The sequence below is a fragment of the Cydia splendana genome, chromosome 14 (genome assembly GCF_910591565.1).
Source record: "Cydia splendana chromosome 14, ilCydSple1.2, whole genome shotgun sequence".
Taxonomy (NCBI): domain Eukaryota; kingdom Metazoa; phylum Arthropoda; class Insecta; order Lepidoptera; family Tortricidae; genus Cydia; species Cydia splendana.
The window spans coordinates 9,827,720-9,845,239 of NC_085973.1; the positions used below are offsets into that span (position 1 = coordinate 9,827,720).

Below are 17,520 nucleotides of genomic sequence, written 5' to 3' on the forward strand. Positions count from 1 at the left end.
AAGGTCGAACGCCTTAGACATGTCAAAGAATACTGCTACTACTGACTTTTTCTTGTCGATAATGCCTGTAACGCTACTAACTAAAGAATAAGCGGCATGAGTTGTCGACTTACCCTTTACAAATCCGTTTTGTTCCTTCGCTAGTATATTATGTTTTTCTACAAACTTTACTTTAAAAATTAACTTAATTCTAAATGTTATTTAGAATTAAGTTAATTTTTGTAGTACAATCGGTTATATTTTGTAAGTTGATTTTCACCCTTCTATTTAAAAGTCGGATTGATTTGATATTTGTTACTATAGTTTAGGTATAGTACACATTGAAGAGTTCCGCTATATACTATCTAGTTCTATCATCCGATCAGGGTGCTTAGCCAACATACCAAACGTTGACCCTCCGTAGAGTTGCGCATAGTCTCTCTCTATCACTCTTACATATTAGTGCGATAGAGAGACAGATAGCGTTTCGTTGTCGTAGCGCAAACGTTTGCCATGTTGGCTACGCTCCCAATGTGCCTAGCCAAGATGCCAATTTTTGTTTTTATTTTAATAACCGAATCATTAGGTAAATTTAGCTGTTCTGGGGGCCTAGCCAACATGCCAATCGCTTGCGCTCCAACAACGAAGCGCTTTCTGTCTCTATCACTCTTACATATTAGTGCGATAGAGAGACAAAGATAGCGTTTCGTTGTCGTAGCGCAAACGTTTGGCGTGTTGGCAACGCTCCCAATGTGCCTAGCCAAGATGCCAATTTTTGTTTTTATTCTTATAACCAAATCATTAGGTAAATTAAAGAAAGAAAGCGCTAAAAACAGCTAAATTGTCCTAATGATTTGGTTATTAAATTAAAAACAAAAATTGGCATCTTGGCTAGGCACATTGGGAGCGTAGCCAACATGCCAAACGTTCGCGCTACGACAACGAAACGCTATCTTTGTCTCTCTATCGCACTAATATGTAAGAGTGATAGAGAAAGAAAGCGCTTCGTTGTTGGAGCCCAAGCGATTGGCATGTTGGCTAGGCCCCCAGAACAGCTTAATTTACCTAATAATTTGGTTATAAAAATAAAAACAAAAATTGGCATCTTGGCTAGGCACATTGGGAGCGTAGCCAACACGCCAAACGTTTGCGCTACGACAACGAAACGCTATCTTTGTCTCTCTATCGCACTCATATGTAAGAGTGATAGAGACAGAAAGCGCTTCGTTGTTGGAGCGCAAGCGATTGGCATGTTGGCTAGGCCCCCAGAACAGCTAAATTTACCTAATGATTCGGTTATTAAAATAAAAACAAAAATTGGCATCTTGGCTAGGCACCTTGGGTTCTTAGCCAATATGCCAATCGTTTGCGCTACGTCAACGGAACGCTACCTCCGTCTCTCTATCGCACTAATATGTAAGAGTGATAGAGACAAAGCGCTTAGACCAGCTAAATTGAACCTATTGATTTGGTTAGTAAATTAAAAATAATACGGTTACTGAAACTATGCGTTATGCGACAGTCAATTTGTAAGATTTTATTCCATTAAATAGGTATAAATTAGACAAGAGACTAACTACTATTACATCTACCTAACTATACGTAATTAGTACCTATACGGTACCCGGACTACATTTTTATTCGTGGAATATTATTTCGATTAAAAATCATGATAATATTTATTTGATTAAGAATAAGTTATTCTCATTAAATTTTTTCTCATACGAATTATTCCCGACCAAAATTATTTGAATATTTTTGACGGGAATAAAATCGAGATGATTTTATTCCTACGAATTCTTATTCAAATAATGATTTTATTCTTGAATGCCCAACACTGGTGACAAGCAACGTCAATCACAATGATATGGCGTGGCGATGGCGTCCATTGAAGATAATATTTATTTTGTATGAAAAATAGGGAGTCTAAATACTTCATAATTTTTAAAAGTTGTTGAACAAAAGTGTCACGGTTTGAGGAGTACAATCTATGTTTTAATTCTTTGCTCGTGTTACAGGCCACACCCGGTATATGCATAGGTACAATATTCAGATATAGTGAATAATTCTTTCTCATCGTGTTTTCTCGGAAACTTTCTTATTTTTCACGCTACTTCAGTCAGTCTCAATAATCCTTTTTTGAGAAATCGGTGCAGACGGTGCAAATTATATTTCGTCAACAAAATGGTCATCGTTAGTTAAATTTTAAACCGATAATTTATATTCGAATAAGGTAATCACCTGTCAGAAGTGAAGTGTGTGACCTGTGTGAAGCATTGTTATTGCTTTCATTATTTGTGGTCAATATTACTTCAGGCGTTTCCAAAATATAACAAAGTATAAATGTGTAAAAAAAAATAAGTTCAAAAACTAAAACCCGACTACTGCAAATCGCGCTCTAAAAAGTATGAAACAAGATAGAATTCTTGTCTGAAATTATCATATAGGAAAATTATAAGAGTTATCATTTTTTTATATATTTACAGAGATATTCAAAGGATCGCCGTGGACATATGCCACGATTATAAACTTTAAGGTAAAGTGGCATACGACCACGGCTATCCTCTGAATCTCTGTAAATATATAAAAAAATGATAACTCTTATAATTTTCCTATATGATAATTTCAGACAAGAATTCTATCTTGTTTCATACTTTTTAAAGCGCGATTTGCAGTAGTCGGGTTTTAGTTTTTGAACTTATTTTTTATTTAATTAATTTTGGGGTCAGGATTTCGTTACTTACAATAATATTTGAAGTCACTTTATATTACTTTTGCGAGGGCGTCCTCAGTACAGAAATGCACGCAGAGCGCCGCATATATCGGGCTACGCCCGACAACCGGCGCCTGGCTTTGGATCGCGTACATCAGGCCTCGTACGTTGGGCTACGCCCGACTCTTTTAGCATGAGGGCGCCGAAGGCGCCCGGCTTTGGAAAGCGTACATCGTGCCTCGTACGTCGGACTACGCCCGACTCTTTTAGTATGAGGGCGCCGAAGGCGCCCGGCTTTGGAACGCGTACATCGTGCTTCGTACGTCGGGCTACGCCCGACTCTTTTAGTATGAGGGCGCCGAAGGCGCCCGGCTTTGGAACGCGTACGTCGTGCTTCGTACGTCGGGCTACGCCCGACTCTTTTAGTATGGGGGCCCAAAGGCGCCCGGCTTTGGAACGCGTACATCAGGCCTCGTACGTTGGGCAACGTCGACTCTTTTAGTATGAGGGCGCCGAAGGCGCCCGGCTTTGGAACGCGTACATCAGGCCTCGTACGTTGGGCTACGCCCGACTCTTTTAGTATGAGGGCGCCGAAGGCGCCCGGCTTTGGAACGCGTACATCGTGCCTCGTACGTCGGGCTATGCCCGACTCTTTTAGTATGAGGGCGCCGAAGGCGCCCGGCTTTGGAACGCGTACATCGTGATTCGTACGTCGGGCTACGCCCGACTCTTTTAGTATGAGGGCGCCGAAGGCGCCCGGCTTTGGATCGCGTACAGCGAGCCTCGTACGTCGGGCTACGCCCGACTCTTTTAGCATGAGGGCGCCGAAGGCGCCCGGCTTTGGAATGCGTACATCGTGCCTCGTATGTCGGACTACGCCCGACTCTTTTAGTATGAGGGCGCCGAAGGCGCCCGGCTTTGGAACGCGTACTTCGTGCTTCGTACGTCGGGCTACGCCCGACTCTTTTAGTATGAGGGCGCCGAAGGCGCCCGGCTTTGGAACGCGTACGTCGTGCTTCGTACGTCGGGCTACGCCCGACTCTTTTAGTATGGGGGCGCCGAAGGCGCCCGGCTTTGGAACGCGTACATCAGGCCTCGTACGTTGGGCTACGCCCGACTCTTTTAGTATGAGGGTGCCGAAGGCGCCCGGCTTTGGACCGCGAACAGCGCGCCACGTACATCGGGCTACGCCTGACCCTTTTAGTGTCGCCTTTTGGACCGAGTCCGGTGCGTCACATAGGTACGTTTCAGTATGCTTCGCCTGACCACTGTGAATTTTAACGAGGTGAATATACTAAGATTACTAAGCAACTTTTACCATGGGACCAAACCCGATCTCGTAAAAAAATTTGCTGATCTGGACTTCTATACCTATTCACGTTATAAAATATTGCAGGTCATTAAAAAACACCATGTATATAGCGGCCAAACAAATTTCTTTTGAAAAATCCTTCTTGTATCGCCGTAGTCGCGTAACACGCGGATAGATAGAATCCAGAGCGATTGTAGATTCGTAGTTCGAATTACCTACCAGATAAATTGATGTTTTATCGGGTGCATGCGATCAAAGCCGGGTGCAAAAGCTAACAATATGTATATATTTGAAATGTGCCAATTGTGCTCTTTCAAATGATATACAACACGTCATCATTACTTATTTTTATTTTTTTGGTTCGTGACTTTATGACCTCTAGAGGGCGCCGTGTTCATTTTTTGGTTACGTCATATAGTCTATAACCAGCGGACGATCAAGACGATTCGAATAACATGTCGTTTGTCAAATTTCAATGAGCACTTTAGAAGTTATGAGGGAACAGATGAACATACACACATACATACATACATACCCACAAACATACCGGTCAAAATCATAACCCTCCTTTTGCGTTGCCGTAGTCGGGTAATAAACAAAGAACTTAGAAGAAGGTACCCTAAGCATATTATAAAAAAAAACGAATAGGTAATTTTTATCATTTTATTGTCGTGTAAGTCTCTCGGTTATTATAATCTTCTTTTTTAATAGAAAATACATCTCCATCACAATAAATAGTAAATAAAGTACTACACATTAGTGACATTCTAGCGTTTTCCAATAATTATTGAGAATTCTACATAATAAAAGTAAATATTTAGAATTTAATAACAATTAAAAGTCGCCTTGTAGTAAGTAACAAGCCTGGTATTTTTTAATTAATTTACATATCAAGCAAAACATATGCTATGGTATAAAATAAATAGTTTACCATACTTCTATAAGTAGAGTATTTTGATAGAAGTAATCGTAAAAAAATATTTAAAAATTATAATTAGCTCTTTGGTTAAAACTTACATCTTAAAATGTCATTTGAAGCTTTACAATATTTACAACAATATTTACCTATGCCTATTTATAATAGTATAATAATTTTCATGTTATTGACGTTTTTAGTGCACATTGTTTATTACAAAATTATAAAATCGTAAACTTTAATATTGGGGTTTTATTTAGCTAAAATGGCACAAAATCTCCCTGCCGCTGTGCTTTAATTTACGTCAAAAAAAGGCTTAATTAGAAGCAACAAAGCAAACAAACACTCTCAATACCGAAAGTTTACTACTTTTGGTAAAATTCAAACTTTCAAAGGTTTCCGAATGTTACTAAAAAGTTGATAACATTCGGACGCCTTAAAAATATAAATACTTACTTATTCAGAAGACACAATAATGTTTTCATTTCACCGTGTTATCCCATTCATTTTGACAGTTAACACTATAATAATCAACACTCACATAAACACAGCCATGTTCTTTCATTCTATTTTGAGACCCCAGATTAAACATCAGTCGGATTATTCGGAACGACGGTGTTGGCATCATAAATGCCGTTGCTGGCGTTGTTGAACTTTCGCTCTCCAGTGACTATCTGGTGAAGCTGATTCTCGAAAACATGGTCTCCGTCTACCATCAGCTTTTTGATGAGACTCCGAACTAAGATGATGAGGTATAACTGGAGACCTGGAACAATTATTCGTCAAGTCAGATATTGGAGTTCAACCTATCTGTAACTTCTGTAAGATGAAGGATATTTTGTTTCGAGGCCGATAACCTTGTGCTACTGTAGTGTTGTGAGATCTGATCAGAGGGTCTATCGCGGAAACCGAAAATCGAAATTTCGTTATCTACCTCCTATCGCTCGAATATGCATAAGTGTGAGAAAGGATGGTAACGAAAATTATATTTCTGATTTTCGGGGTAGGCCCTCAAGTGAGAATTGACTAGGGTTGTAGCGATTTTGGAAAAATCGAAGTTGTATTCTCACCAGTGCCGACATTTGGGGTTGTATATGAAACAAATACAAAATATTGACAGCACAGATTGATATAGGTAACCTTTTGATCACTATTCCGCTTACGGATTTTTATCAGAGATGACCTCAACTGTAGTGGCCGCACAATGTCGTGTCATGCCGCTATTTATTGCTACATATCACTCGCAAAGTGGGCGTCCAGGACATAGGTACATTTATAATGTAATTCTGTAATTACTTACTAAAATAATAATTTATATTTTACATCATATAACTACATTATGAACTAGTGGCTCTGTGAGCTGTAGACCTCGCGAGCAGAGTTTAAAACTGAATAAATGTATGGTTCCGTTGTTTTGAAGAATTTAGAGAATCTAATTTGACCATAAAAACTTAACTATCAATTGCTTACAAAATTCGGGAATTGGTTTAGATATGCGACCTGTAGAGTAGAACATATGGACATACGAAACAATTTTTGGCTAACAGGCCAATTCAAACTTACACTGATATCAGAAAGACATCTAACTGATGTCATTTAGTTATCGTGCATTTCACTCGTTCTTGTCCGTACATGTATTGGCGCAAGCGAGACGCACGATGACTACTAAATAACATGATAAAAATATCATCCCGATGTCAGTGTACGGTCGATGCCCCTTAAGTATACACGTCGCCATACTAATTGTATAGAAAAGTGGATAGAGTTAGACCAAGAAAAGTCTGCAGAGATTTTGACAGCACACGCAGTGCCAATGTTATTTGTGCCAGTGTCAAAATCTCTGCAGACTTTTCTTGATGGTCTAACTCTACCTATGTTAGGAAACCAACATTACCTTTGAATTAACCTGTAAACTGCAACTAAGAAGCTTCGTGCGCGAGTGTGGCCCATAATTTCCGAAAATCATTTTTTCTTCGAGGCAATTACTCCGTTCTCATATTTTGCGTTGCCCATAATTTCCCGAAATCATTCATTCTCGGTAGCAATTACTCCGTTTCCATATTTTCCCAATGGTTTTCTTCCGCAATCGCCTATTTTTAATATTTTTACATTAATCTTTTCCTTATAGTTTTCGTTCTTTTAAATATCTAGGATAATATTTTCTTGTTACTGTATGTTAATAGTGTAGTAATTATATTTGTTACTTGTAGGTATTTCACATACAACAAATATCAAAAACACTAAAATTAAAACATAATCTAAAAAACTACAAGTAAAAAACCAAACGCTGCCAGCCAATAACTCTAACCATACCTATCTCTGGGAGCAGATTCGTTTTTAGGGTCATCAAAAAAAAAATAACCCTAACCTACCTATCTCTGGGAGCAGTTTCGTTTTTAGGGTCATCAAAAAAAAATAACCCTAACCTACCTATCTCTGGGAGCAGTTTCGTTTATAGCGTCATCAAAAAAATAACCCTAACCTACCTATTTGAAAAAAACCTGGTTATTTTTACAACTAGCATTAAAAAAAAGAGAAAATGTGGAGATAGAGAATATTTAGTTAGTGAAAAAAAAACCTACTGGTTATTTTAACTACTGGGATTAAAAAGAAAAGGGAATAAATTGAGAAAAGGAAAATTTAGTTTATGAAAAAATGAGAACGGAGTAATTGCCTCGAAGAAAAAATGATTTGCGGAAATTATGGGTCATTTTAGCGAGGCGATCCAAATTAAAAGGCTCAAAGTCTAACTAACATTATTGTTAGTTAGACTTTGAGCCCGGGAAAGCGCAACGTACGAGCAACCTACAGCTAGTTCCCTGAGCCCAAGGTCGACCACTACCCTAGGCAATGTTAACCCCTGCGATTTATGGATGGTGACCGCCCATGCTATAAACGTAAGTGGAAATTGACTCCTGGAACAGCCATGCCCTTGAACTAAAACCGCTAAAAAAATGTTCAAACAAAAACTCAAACGAATACGCTTACCTCGCGCTTCGCGCTCGCTTGATCAATCAGCAATACCAAAAAGAATAGATAGTATAGAGGGGTCCTGTCATTGTAAATTTTGTAGTCACTGTAAATTTACTGCCATCTATCGACACACGACTAAAACTCAAAATGAAAACGTATAAAGTTATCAAAAAATGTATATATATGGATAAATGATTTTATTATTTTTATATCATTTTGATCCCTGTTCACTCATTGATATCTATGTGTTAAAATTGTTAAATATGAAACGGTGTCGTCACGCCATCTAGCCGAGGATAGGCTAAAGGTGTGTGCGCCATCTATTCGAGAATGACTTTTGCTTGAATTCCGAGGCACGTTTTTTCCTTAGACTTTATTCGTCTTATACGAAGTTACATATGTCTTTGGCAATACGATGTTTAAGTGCAAAAAAAAAATAAAAAAAATTGCATTTATTGGGGATCGAACCGGGAACCTATTCCCATATCCTTGCTTGTAAGCGTCTTTCCAACTGCGCTATGATAGCATTTAGATGAGCTGACGAAATTTGGTTACTTATTCTCGAGTAAGAATTTAAATATCTAATCTAAAGAGAATAAAGTGTATAGGGGACGTGCATGAACTATAGGGGGCAGCACAGGAGCCGTCAGATCTTTGGCGCGAAGCGTAGATGTGTAGTTTATGATTCCGATGTAGCCCACGAGATGGCAGAACCTACTATGCACAAGGAAACGTACTTACGAGAACGGTAGTTGCTTTGGCAATGTACATGTGCACATATGTTTCCGATTCAGGCCACAAGATGGCAGGCCCTCCAACGCGCACGGTCCCTATAGTGGGCGTGCGTGAACTATAGGGTGTAAAATAGGAGCCGTCAGATTTTTGGCGTGAGGCGTAAATGTGACGTTTATGCTTCCGATGTAGCCCACAAGATGACAGAACCTACTATGCATAAGGAAACGTACCTACAAGAACGGTAGATGGTATAGAACTTGTTTTGGCAATGTACATGTTTCCGATTCAGGCCACAAGATGGCAGACCCTCCAACGCGCACGGTCCCTATATGTAGTAGAGGGTTAATGTCATACTAAATTTTGTAGTCACAGTAAATTTACTGCCATCTTTCGATACAGGATTAAAATGAAAATGAAAAAAAAATATCAATAAATGTATGGATAAATGATTTTTTTTATTTTTAGAACGCCATATGATTTTGACCCATGTTCTTTTACTGATATGAGTAAAAATTGTTAAATATAAAATGGTGTCGCCATCTAGACCAGCATAGGCCAAAGGTATGGCGCCGTATATTCAAGAATCAAATTTTCTTTAAAGCGCAAAAAGCCATCATCTGTTGCAAAAAATAAACGAATGCGCTTAGCCCGCGCTTGATAAATAAAAAATACGATTTTTTCAAAATAAAAAAATAAAATAAAAAACAACAATTGATACGAAATTTAAGTATAAAAAAATACAAAAAGTTATGTAGCAGCATACAATTACTGGGGATGGAACCAGGGACCTCCCTATGCAAACAAAAAAGCGAACGTTTGCAAAATGCGCCATGATAGTTCTTACTAAAGCTGACGAAATTTAGCTACTCATTCTCAAGTAAAAACTAAATATCTAAATACCGCCGAAACCAGTGATACAAATTTTCTGAATTTTTGGCCATTTAATCTATAAACATATATCAAAAAGAAAAAACTCTTATGATATCGATACGACTATTTGTTTAGGCGACAGGTATCACGACTCCGCCATTTTTTAAAATTTCCAAAAACCGGATTGACAAAAAAAAAATATTTAGTCATAGAATCTGGTCACAAAATTTCATGAGAATCGGTTAAGAATTGCGACCTGTAGAGGAGAACATCCGGAAATACAAAACTAAATATCTAAATACCGCCTAAACCAGCGATAATTTTTTTCTGCATTTTTTGCTATTAACTCTGTAAACATGTCTCAAAAAGAAAAAAACTCTTATGATATCTATACGACTATTTGTTTAGGCGCCAGGTATCACGACTCCGCCATTTTTAAAAATTTCCAAAAACCGGATTGACAAAAAATTTTTATTTAGTCATAAAATTCGGTCACAAAATTTCACGAGAATCGGTTAAGAATTGCGACCTGTAGAGGAGAACATCCGGACATACGAAAGCAAAATGCCCGAGTCAAAACGTAGACCTTCGCTTCGCTTCGGTCAATTATGATAAGTACTTATTTTTACTTGTCACAAACATTAATGAAGTCTGTGCTACAAAATATAAATATCTTACTTATTTAATTATTAATAAAAAACAAACCACTACCTACCTAATCTCATCATTACATTACGTATAAGTAAGTATTTTTTGAATGAAAATTGTATTTTTTACGAGATCCATCTGAAAACTACAATTGAAATTGTTCGGATATTTATTATTGTACATACTGCAAGGGAAAGCTTATTAAATATTTTGACTCACAAAAGTGTTAAATATTATAAAAAAAAATTAATACAATTCACACAAGCCCGCGAACGTGAGCGAGATGGTCTCGATGGCCAGCCGCATCCACATCTCCGACGCGTCCAGCAGCTGGGTCAGCACCGACGCCACAGTCACGATGTCGAAGTAGGTACCTACCTTAATAACTGATAACTCACACAAGCCCGCGAACGTGAGCGAGATCGAACAAATTGACGGCTACAACTCCTACCAAACTGAAAATCTAGGAAACCAGGCTAGTGGAGTCGTGGTGTACGTAAGAGATATTTGGAATGTTCAAGTAAGTGCGCCAAAAATTCAAGATGCAAATTGCCTATATATTGATATAATTCCTAAATGTTTCTCCCTACTAGGAATCTATCGCTCTCCGTCAGTGAATAATATTGATCCTTTCTTAAATTCACTAGAATCTTTTATAAATGGTACAGACTGTGGTTTGGATCTCATTATTACAGGGGACATAAATATAGATATTATGAAGGTAACACCCCAGTCCTCTGATTACTTATGTCTAATGGCTAGCCTAGGTCTCAAATCTGCAGTTGACAAGCCCACAAGAAATGAAGCATGCCTGGATCATTACCTAGTAAGATCAAAGCAATCCTAAAGCAGTAGTTTGTGAAACAGACATAACTGATCATGATATGGTAATACTCTGTTTGTCAGGTAAAACCAAATCAGTCCCAAAAGAAAGGTATGTTTACAAAGTAGATTATGATGCTATCTATAATGAATTAGGACAAGCAAACTGGGATGCTGTTACAAATAGCCCCTCTCCCACTGAAGCTGCTGATATCTTTACTAAAGCTTTGACAACAATTATCCAAAATAATTCAACAAAAAAGGCTCTCAGTCGCTCTAAGTTTAATATAAAGCCATGGATAACTCCAGGGTTAATTAGGTGCTCTAAGCATAAGGACCGATTGCATTTGATAAGCCGTAAAAACCCTAATGACCTTAATGCTAAACTAATTTTCACTCGCTATAGGAACTTTTATAGAACCATTATCCGGAAACTTAAAGTCGAGTATGAGCATAAACAGCTTACTGAAAATCGAAACCATCCAAAGCAACTGTGGAAAACTATAAAGCAAATAATACAAACCCCGAAAGATAATGGAACCCCTGGCTATACCACCATAAAATCGACCGTACCTGAATCTTTGAATTACATAAACGACTATTTTTCGACCGTAGACCAGTCGCTTGCAAAAAAAAAAAAATGCATTTATTTCAGACAAACAGTCCATATTTTGTTAGTAATAATAATATTCTTGCCCATTCTGGAGAAACCGAAGCATCCCTTGCATCCTAAATTAAAATAGCCGCATCACCATCAAAGTCTTTCTTTATGACCCCAACTGACACCCAGGAAGTTGAAAGTATAATCATGAGCCTTAAAATGAGTGGTGCCGCAGGCATAGATGGAATAAGCAACCAGTTTCTAAAACGCGTGAAAGACTACGTGGCCAAACCCCTAACAACCATATGTACCTAATCTTAGTCTAGAACATGGTTCCTTTCCAGAAACCTGGAAGACGGTAGCTGTAGTACCAATTTATAAATCTGGTGCCAAGGATAATGCAAGTAATTACCGGCCGATATCACTATTGTCAAGTTGCTCAAAGGTGCTAGAAAAGCTAGTTAACAAACGACTTATCAACTTCCTAAATTCAGAATGCCTGTTCTCGGAAAGGCAATTTGGATTCTGACAAGGAAAATCTACAGAGGACGCGGTCTCTCTTTTTGCCAAACAGGTCAGTACATACTTGGATAAGGGTAATCCATGTACTGGCGTATTCCTAGACCTGTCCAAGGCATTCGACACAGTTTCGGTTCCTATACTACTGCAGAAACTCGAACACCTTAGAATCAGAGGCACTCCTCTGCCCTAACCTGGTTCAGTAGTTACTTGACTGGCAGACGTCAATGTACAAAGTTTGGAAACACGTTAAGCGAGGCAAAACCGGTAACTTTTGGGGTCCCGCAAGGGAGTATCCTTGGGCCAACTCTTTTTATAGCATATTTAAACGATTTAACAAATATTCCCATAAATAACGCGGATATTATTTGCTACGCAGATGATACTGCTATACTATTTCACGGTGACTCATGGCCGCAATGCCTAGAGCTCGCCCAGAGCGGTATTAAATCGGTTTACAGTTGGCTAAAGAGTAATCTACTAACTTTCAACACCACGAAAACTAAATTTCTTTGTTTTCACAAAACTGCTGCTTCAGAGCCGACAATCCGCCCTGAAATAAGATTACGTGATATAAACTGCAAACAAGGTACACCTTCTTGCAATTGTATTGAAATTGAACGAGCATCATCTATAAAATACTTAGGCGTGACACTAGATGAAAAACTTAATTTTTCTAACCACATTGAATCAGTATCTGCTAGAGTAAGAAAATTAATTTATGTGATGAAGGAACTAAGAGATGCAGCTGACAGGAGACTACTTAAAATGATATATACTGCACTTTGTCAGCCAATTTTAACTTACTGCATCACCGTATGGGGAGGGGCAACTAGTTCGGCAATGATTACCTTAGAAAGAGCAGAGAGGTTTCTACTTAAGGTAATCCTAAAAAAACCCAGGCTTTACCCTACAATAGACGTATATAGGGACATGAACGTGCTCAGCGTCCGTAAGCTTGGGATCATTAGGTTGACAATGATAATGCACCGTGAATTAGTCAAATCTGGATATGGAACTTCTTATAGTAAACGTGTTTTTAAGTTGCCTGTTCCCAGGACAAAAACTGCTTTTGCAAAAAGATTTCAAAACTTCCTTTTGCCATATATATATAATAAAGTAAACAAAGATTGCGATATTAAAAACTGTACTGCTAGCAAAGCTAAAATAATAGTAACTTCTTGGATAAAAAATCTTACTTATATTGAAACAGAACAACTAATGAAGACAAATGATTGGTAACTGGTAAAATCAATGGTCTAACCTCTCGGTAGGCTTTTAATAATGGAAATTTAACCGTCATTTTCGCTCCGTCATATTATAACACACACACTCACACCACAAACACACTCACTTTACATGATTGCTGTCTACGATAGGTAATGGTATAAATTGATGTAAACTTTTTACTCTACCTAAATTGTGATTGTTCCTGTTAGATTAAGCCTGTTATTATAATTAAACATATTATTTAGTACTAGATATTTATTAGAAAACTAAAACTTCAGCGTAGGAAGTAACTCAATTTAGCATTGTTTTCAATCTGACTCCACAAGACAGGCGTAGCCTAGTGTGGCAGTCATAGGTTAAGAATATCTTGTAAACTTTTTGGCAAATAAAACTATTTTTTTTTTATGGTCTCGATGGCCAGCCTCATCCACATCTCCGACGCGTCCAACAGCTGGATCAGCACTGACGTCACCGTCGACACGATGGCGAAGTAGGTACCTTATAACTGATAACTCACACAAGCCCGCGAACGTGAGCGAGATGGTCTCGATGGCCAGCCGCATCCACATCTCCGACGCGTCCAGCAGCTGGGTCAGCACCGACGCCACAGTCACGATGTCGAAGTAGGTATCTTATAACTGATAACTCACACAAGCCCGCGAACGTGAGCGAGATGGTCTCGATGGCCAGCCGCATCCACATCTCCGACGCGTCCAGCAGCTGGATCAGCACCGATGCCACCGTCGACACGATGGCGAAGTAGTAGAATATCTTCACGAACAGAAGCTTTTTCTGGAAATAATACATAACATTATTTTGACAGTACAATTATTTAAAACTCATACTCAATTTCAGATTAGGTTGGTTATATACCTTGTAAGTTTTTTTTGTTAAATCAATCTTCGATATTTTTTAAATGGCAAGCCATGGAGTTTCACAAACTACTTGTTTGAATTATGCTCTTATTAAATTTTTTGAAAAAGGGCAATGGAAGGCATTAGAATAGAATTCTGCAAAATGTTTTCCCGACCTGCTTTCAACTGGAGCTATTAGGCAATCGAATTAAGTAAAAAATCAATGGGGTAAAAGCATTTATTTACATCCAATATATATACAGTGGTACTACTAAACGAAATTAATAACTAGCTTAAATCTAAAACGGGCCCCTGAGGCATTGTACCAAGGATGCTGGCAGCATTTCCTCGCTGTATCACAATGCTGATACGTTGTTCGAGGTAGCCGCCAGCTCTTCGGTCACCAGTTACGTCAACCAGACGCTTCGCGATTTCTGCGAACAACTTATGCGCGCTGGGACCCCATGGACCTAGAGTTTCAACTCCAAATGGTAGAAAATGGTATATACTCTCTACCGAGGCTCTTATATTTATTACGTTTTAAAATTTCGGCGCTTTCCGCCGTCCCGCCCGCTTTTACATTAGTCCGTTAGGTAATCCATAATCAATTAATACTTCACGCTATTGTTATCTTGGTACGAGTAAGTAAACATGTAAACATCTTAATTGTTCAAGGAAAATCATCTAAACGCTATTAGTCATACTCCGTGCTATTAGTATAGTGTAAATAAAAAATCCGGGTAAATAGTGTAAATAAAAGTACAATGTGTCGGTCTAAAAGAAAACTTAGTTTACCTATTAAATAACAGTTCGATTACGCCATCTAGTCTACATTTTGAGCTAAAATGCTGATAGCTGTTGATCTGTTGGACGCAGTTGGACGAATTATTAAGGGAATCGAACTGGGTTCACGAAAACAAATGCAATTTTGATATGTTTGAATAAAGATTCAAAATACAATAAAATATGAAAGTCTTTTTTTTATATTAGGGCGACTATAACAGCTTTTTAAGATCGGTAATCTCTTTACCGCCACGACTATTTAAAAAAAATGCTATATTAGAATGCATGTAGGTTCATATTACACCATAACCTTGATCATCAATTGCAGACTGTGGCGGTAAAAGGGCAAAGTTACTGCCAGTCCTGAATGCTGAATATTGCCATATTTCTTTATTTTTAAGACGGGATCTTACCAAATGAGTGCCATACAGCAGAATCAGGTTGAAGACGATTTCGAGGCAGTAGATGAAGAGGCATGCCTCGGCAGGGATCATTGACAGCGAGCCGTGGTAGATGAGGTGGAGATTGCCGGAGGCAGCGTTGATGTAGTAGCTGTATACTCCGAGCATGAACACCGAGAAAAACTGAAGAAAAAAATGAGGGTAAGATTTTTTGCTACAAAAAATGTTTTTGATACAAGTTTTTATCGCAAACAGTACTTTTATTTTAAGTCATCTTAAAGTATACCTACTTACTGCTCATCGAGGCGAATCTGACAGCCAAAATTCAACGAGGTTTGTTGTTTTATCACTTATAAACTAGTGCATATGGCCACCTTCGGTCTCCATCATCCGATCAGCTAGATGTCATTGGTCTTAATATGATTTAATATGATGATGATTTCGGTGGCAGATATTTATTGCTATTCGAACCTCAGTTGGTAGAGCGGCAGGCGTAGCGCCTTCGACTCTCGCCCGAGGCAATGAATGTTTCTACTTTAAAACATTGTAGCAGACGTTTCTGCTTATTACATTTTTTTATAGGTACCTAAACGTATGGCTTCACATTTTGATTGAGATGAGGAAACTACTCAAATTGTTGAAGTCAATAGCTGCTTCAAAAGATCTTAACCTTTCGTATGCTACTGTAAAATTTTGGCTGTTCAAAACATATCTAAACTGAATGATTAGCATGTTGCAGAACTGACCACTGATCAGTGCTACAGCATACCAAAGGTTAAATGCTTTCAGTAAGATGTGGTGTGGGCCAACATCAGTTATTTATAACTATAATTAAACAGAATTTACTGTCTCTGTGTCCACATAAATCACTAGTATCACTGCCTACTTATATTAACCACAGACTAACTAATCTGCCCAGGCGTGTTTGTAAACGAGCAAGTTCAATGCAGTTTCCGCTGATAACGTGATAAACAGACGGGATGTTGGCACTGTTCATCATAATGGCCAGTTGGACCTTGAATTATTCACTGTACCTACCAATTTTGCTATAATTCTTGTAATTCGCAATTTCATCCGACACTTTATTATGTTTGACGAAATGGTTTGACCTCTGACTAATATTTTAGTGTTGACGTTAGTTACTAGTAACACCCACATTACTTGTAGAAGCCTACAGGAAAGTATTTCTACAATAGGATCTTTTGATCGCGATTTCGGTGTTTGACCCACTTCCACGGTATAAAAGTAATGCATACTTCATCTGCGGCTTCTAAGTCGTTAAAGCTTTCATCCCCCTTTCCACCCCCTAAAGGGTTAAATTTCTAAAAAGTTTTTAAAATCCGAGGAAAATTGTAGAGCTCCACTAAGAGTAGTGATCTACCTTCTACTCTTAGTCGAGCTCTCCTCGTTTTTAGAGCCTGACCCTTACAATATCCCCAATAACAAATTTCTGCTTCAGACATCAGACCCACCCAATGGCTTAAGAATAGTTTACCTACATACCTACCTACATGATATGATACACAAAAATTGCTACATAAATATTAACAATATAAAAGTGTACTCACAAAATTGAGGTATCCAAACGTCAACACCCCCCTCCTCAGTGGCATGCAGAAGCAGCACCGCCCCAACTCAGGGAAGTCACAATACATCGTGTAAGTATACTATGTATGTAAGTATACAGATCACAGAACGGTCCGAACGCGACGTGCGGATGGAGGCGACTGTCAATGGGCACTTATCTAATGTGCTCGGACGCTGGCTGCAGATTGCACACTTCCGTAGACACCAGCCTTTATATATCTAAAGTAGAGACGAGTAAAAATAATGATAGGATGCAAAACACACTGTTTATTTAATTGAAAATATCTTGAAACTTAATCATCGTATGGTGTCAATTTTCTACCACATTATTTGTATAAATCCTGTATTGTATGTATTAAATAAATTAAATCATCAAATAAACTTGAAAATTAACTAACCTTTCGTGCGTGAGATTGTGCCTGAACTCGATGCTATGCTTTCAGAAGAAAGAAAACTGCTTGCTATGGAAAACGGTAGTGTTTCTCAAACTTAGGTATAAGTGGTATAACCCCACTTACCTCTATTAAATTACAGAAGAATTGATTTCACATCTCATTTTTCCAACGCGCTGGCATTG

The 17,520-nt window shown here is 38.3% G+C and overlaps 1 protein-coding gene across 1 annotated transcript; it reads right to left on the reverse strand.

Annotated features, from left to right (window-relative positions):
• Positions 1 to 4,653: 4,653 nt before the first annotated feature.
• LOC134797168 (uncharacterized) lies at positions 4,654 to 17,140 on the reverse strand. Its single transcript, XM_063769423.1, has 4 exons — positions 16,925 to 17,140; positions 15,369 to 15,539; positions 13,969 to 14,110; positions 4,654 to 5,686 (listed from the first exon to the last, which is right to left on the reverse strand). Exons 1-4 carry the CDS (start codon positions 17,009 to 17,011, stop codon positions 5,505 to 5,507), a joined length of 582 nt encoding a protein of 193 aa, XP_063625493.1. The 5' UTR covers positions 17,012 to 17,140; the 3' UTR covers positions 4,654 to 5,504.
• Between the last annotated feature and the right edge of the window lie 380 nt (positions 17,141 to 17,520).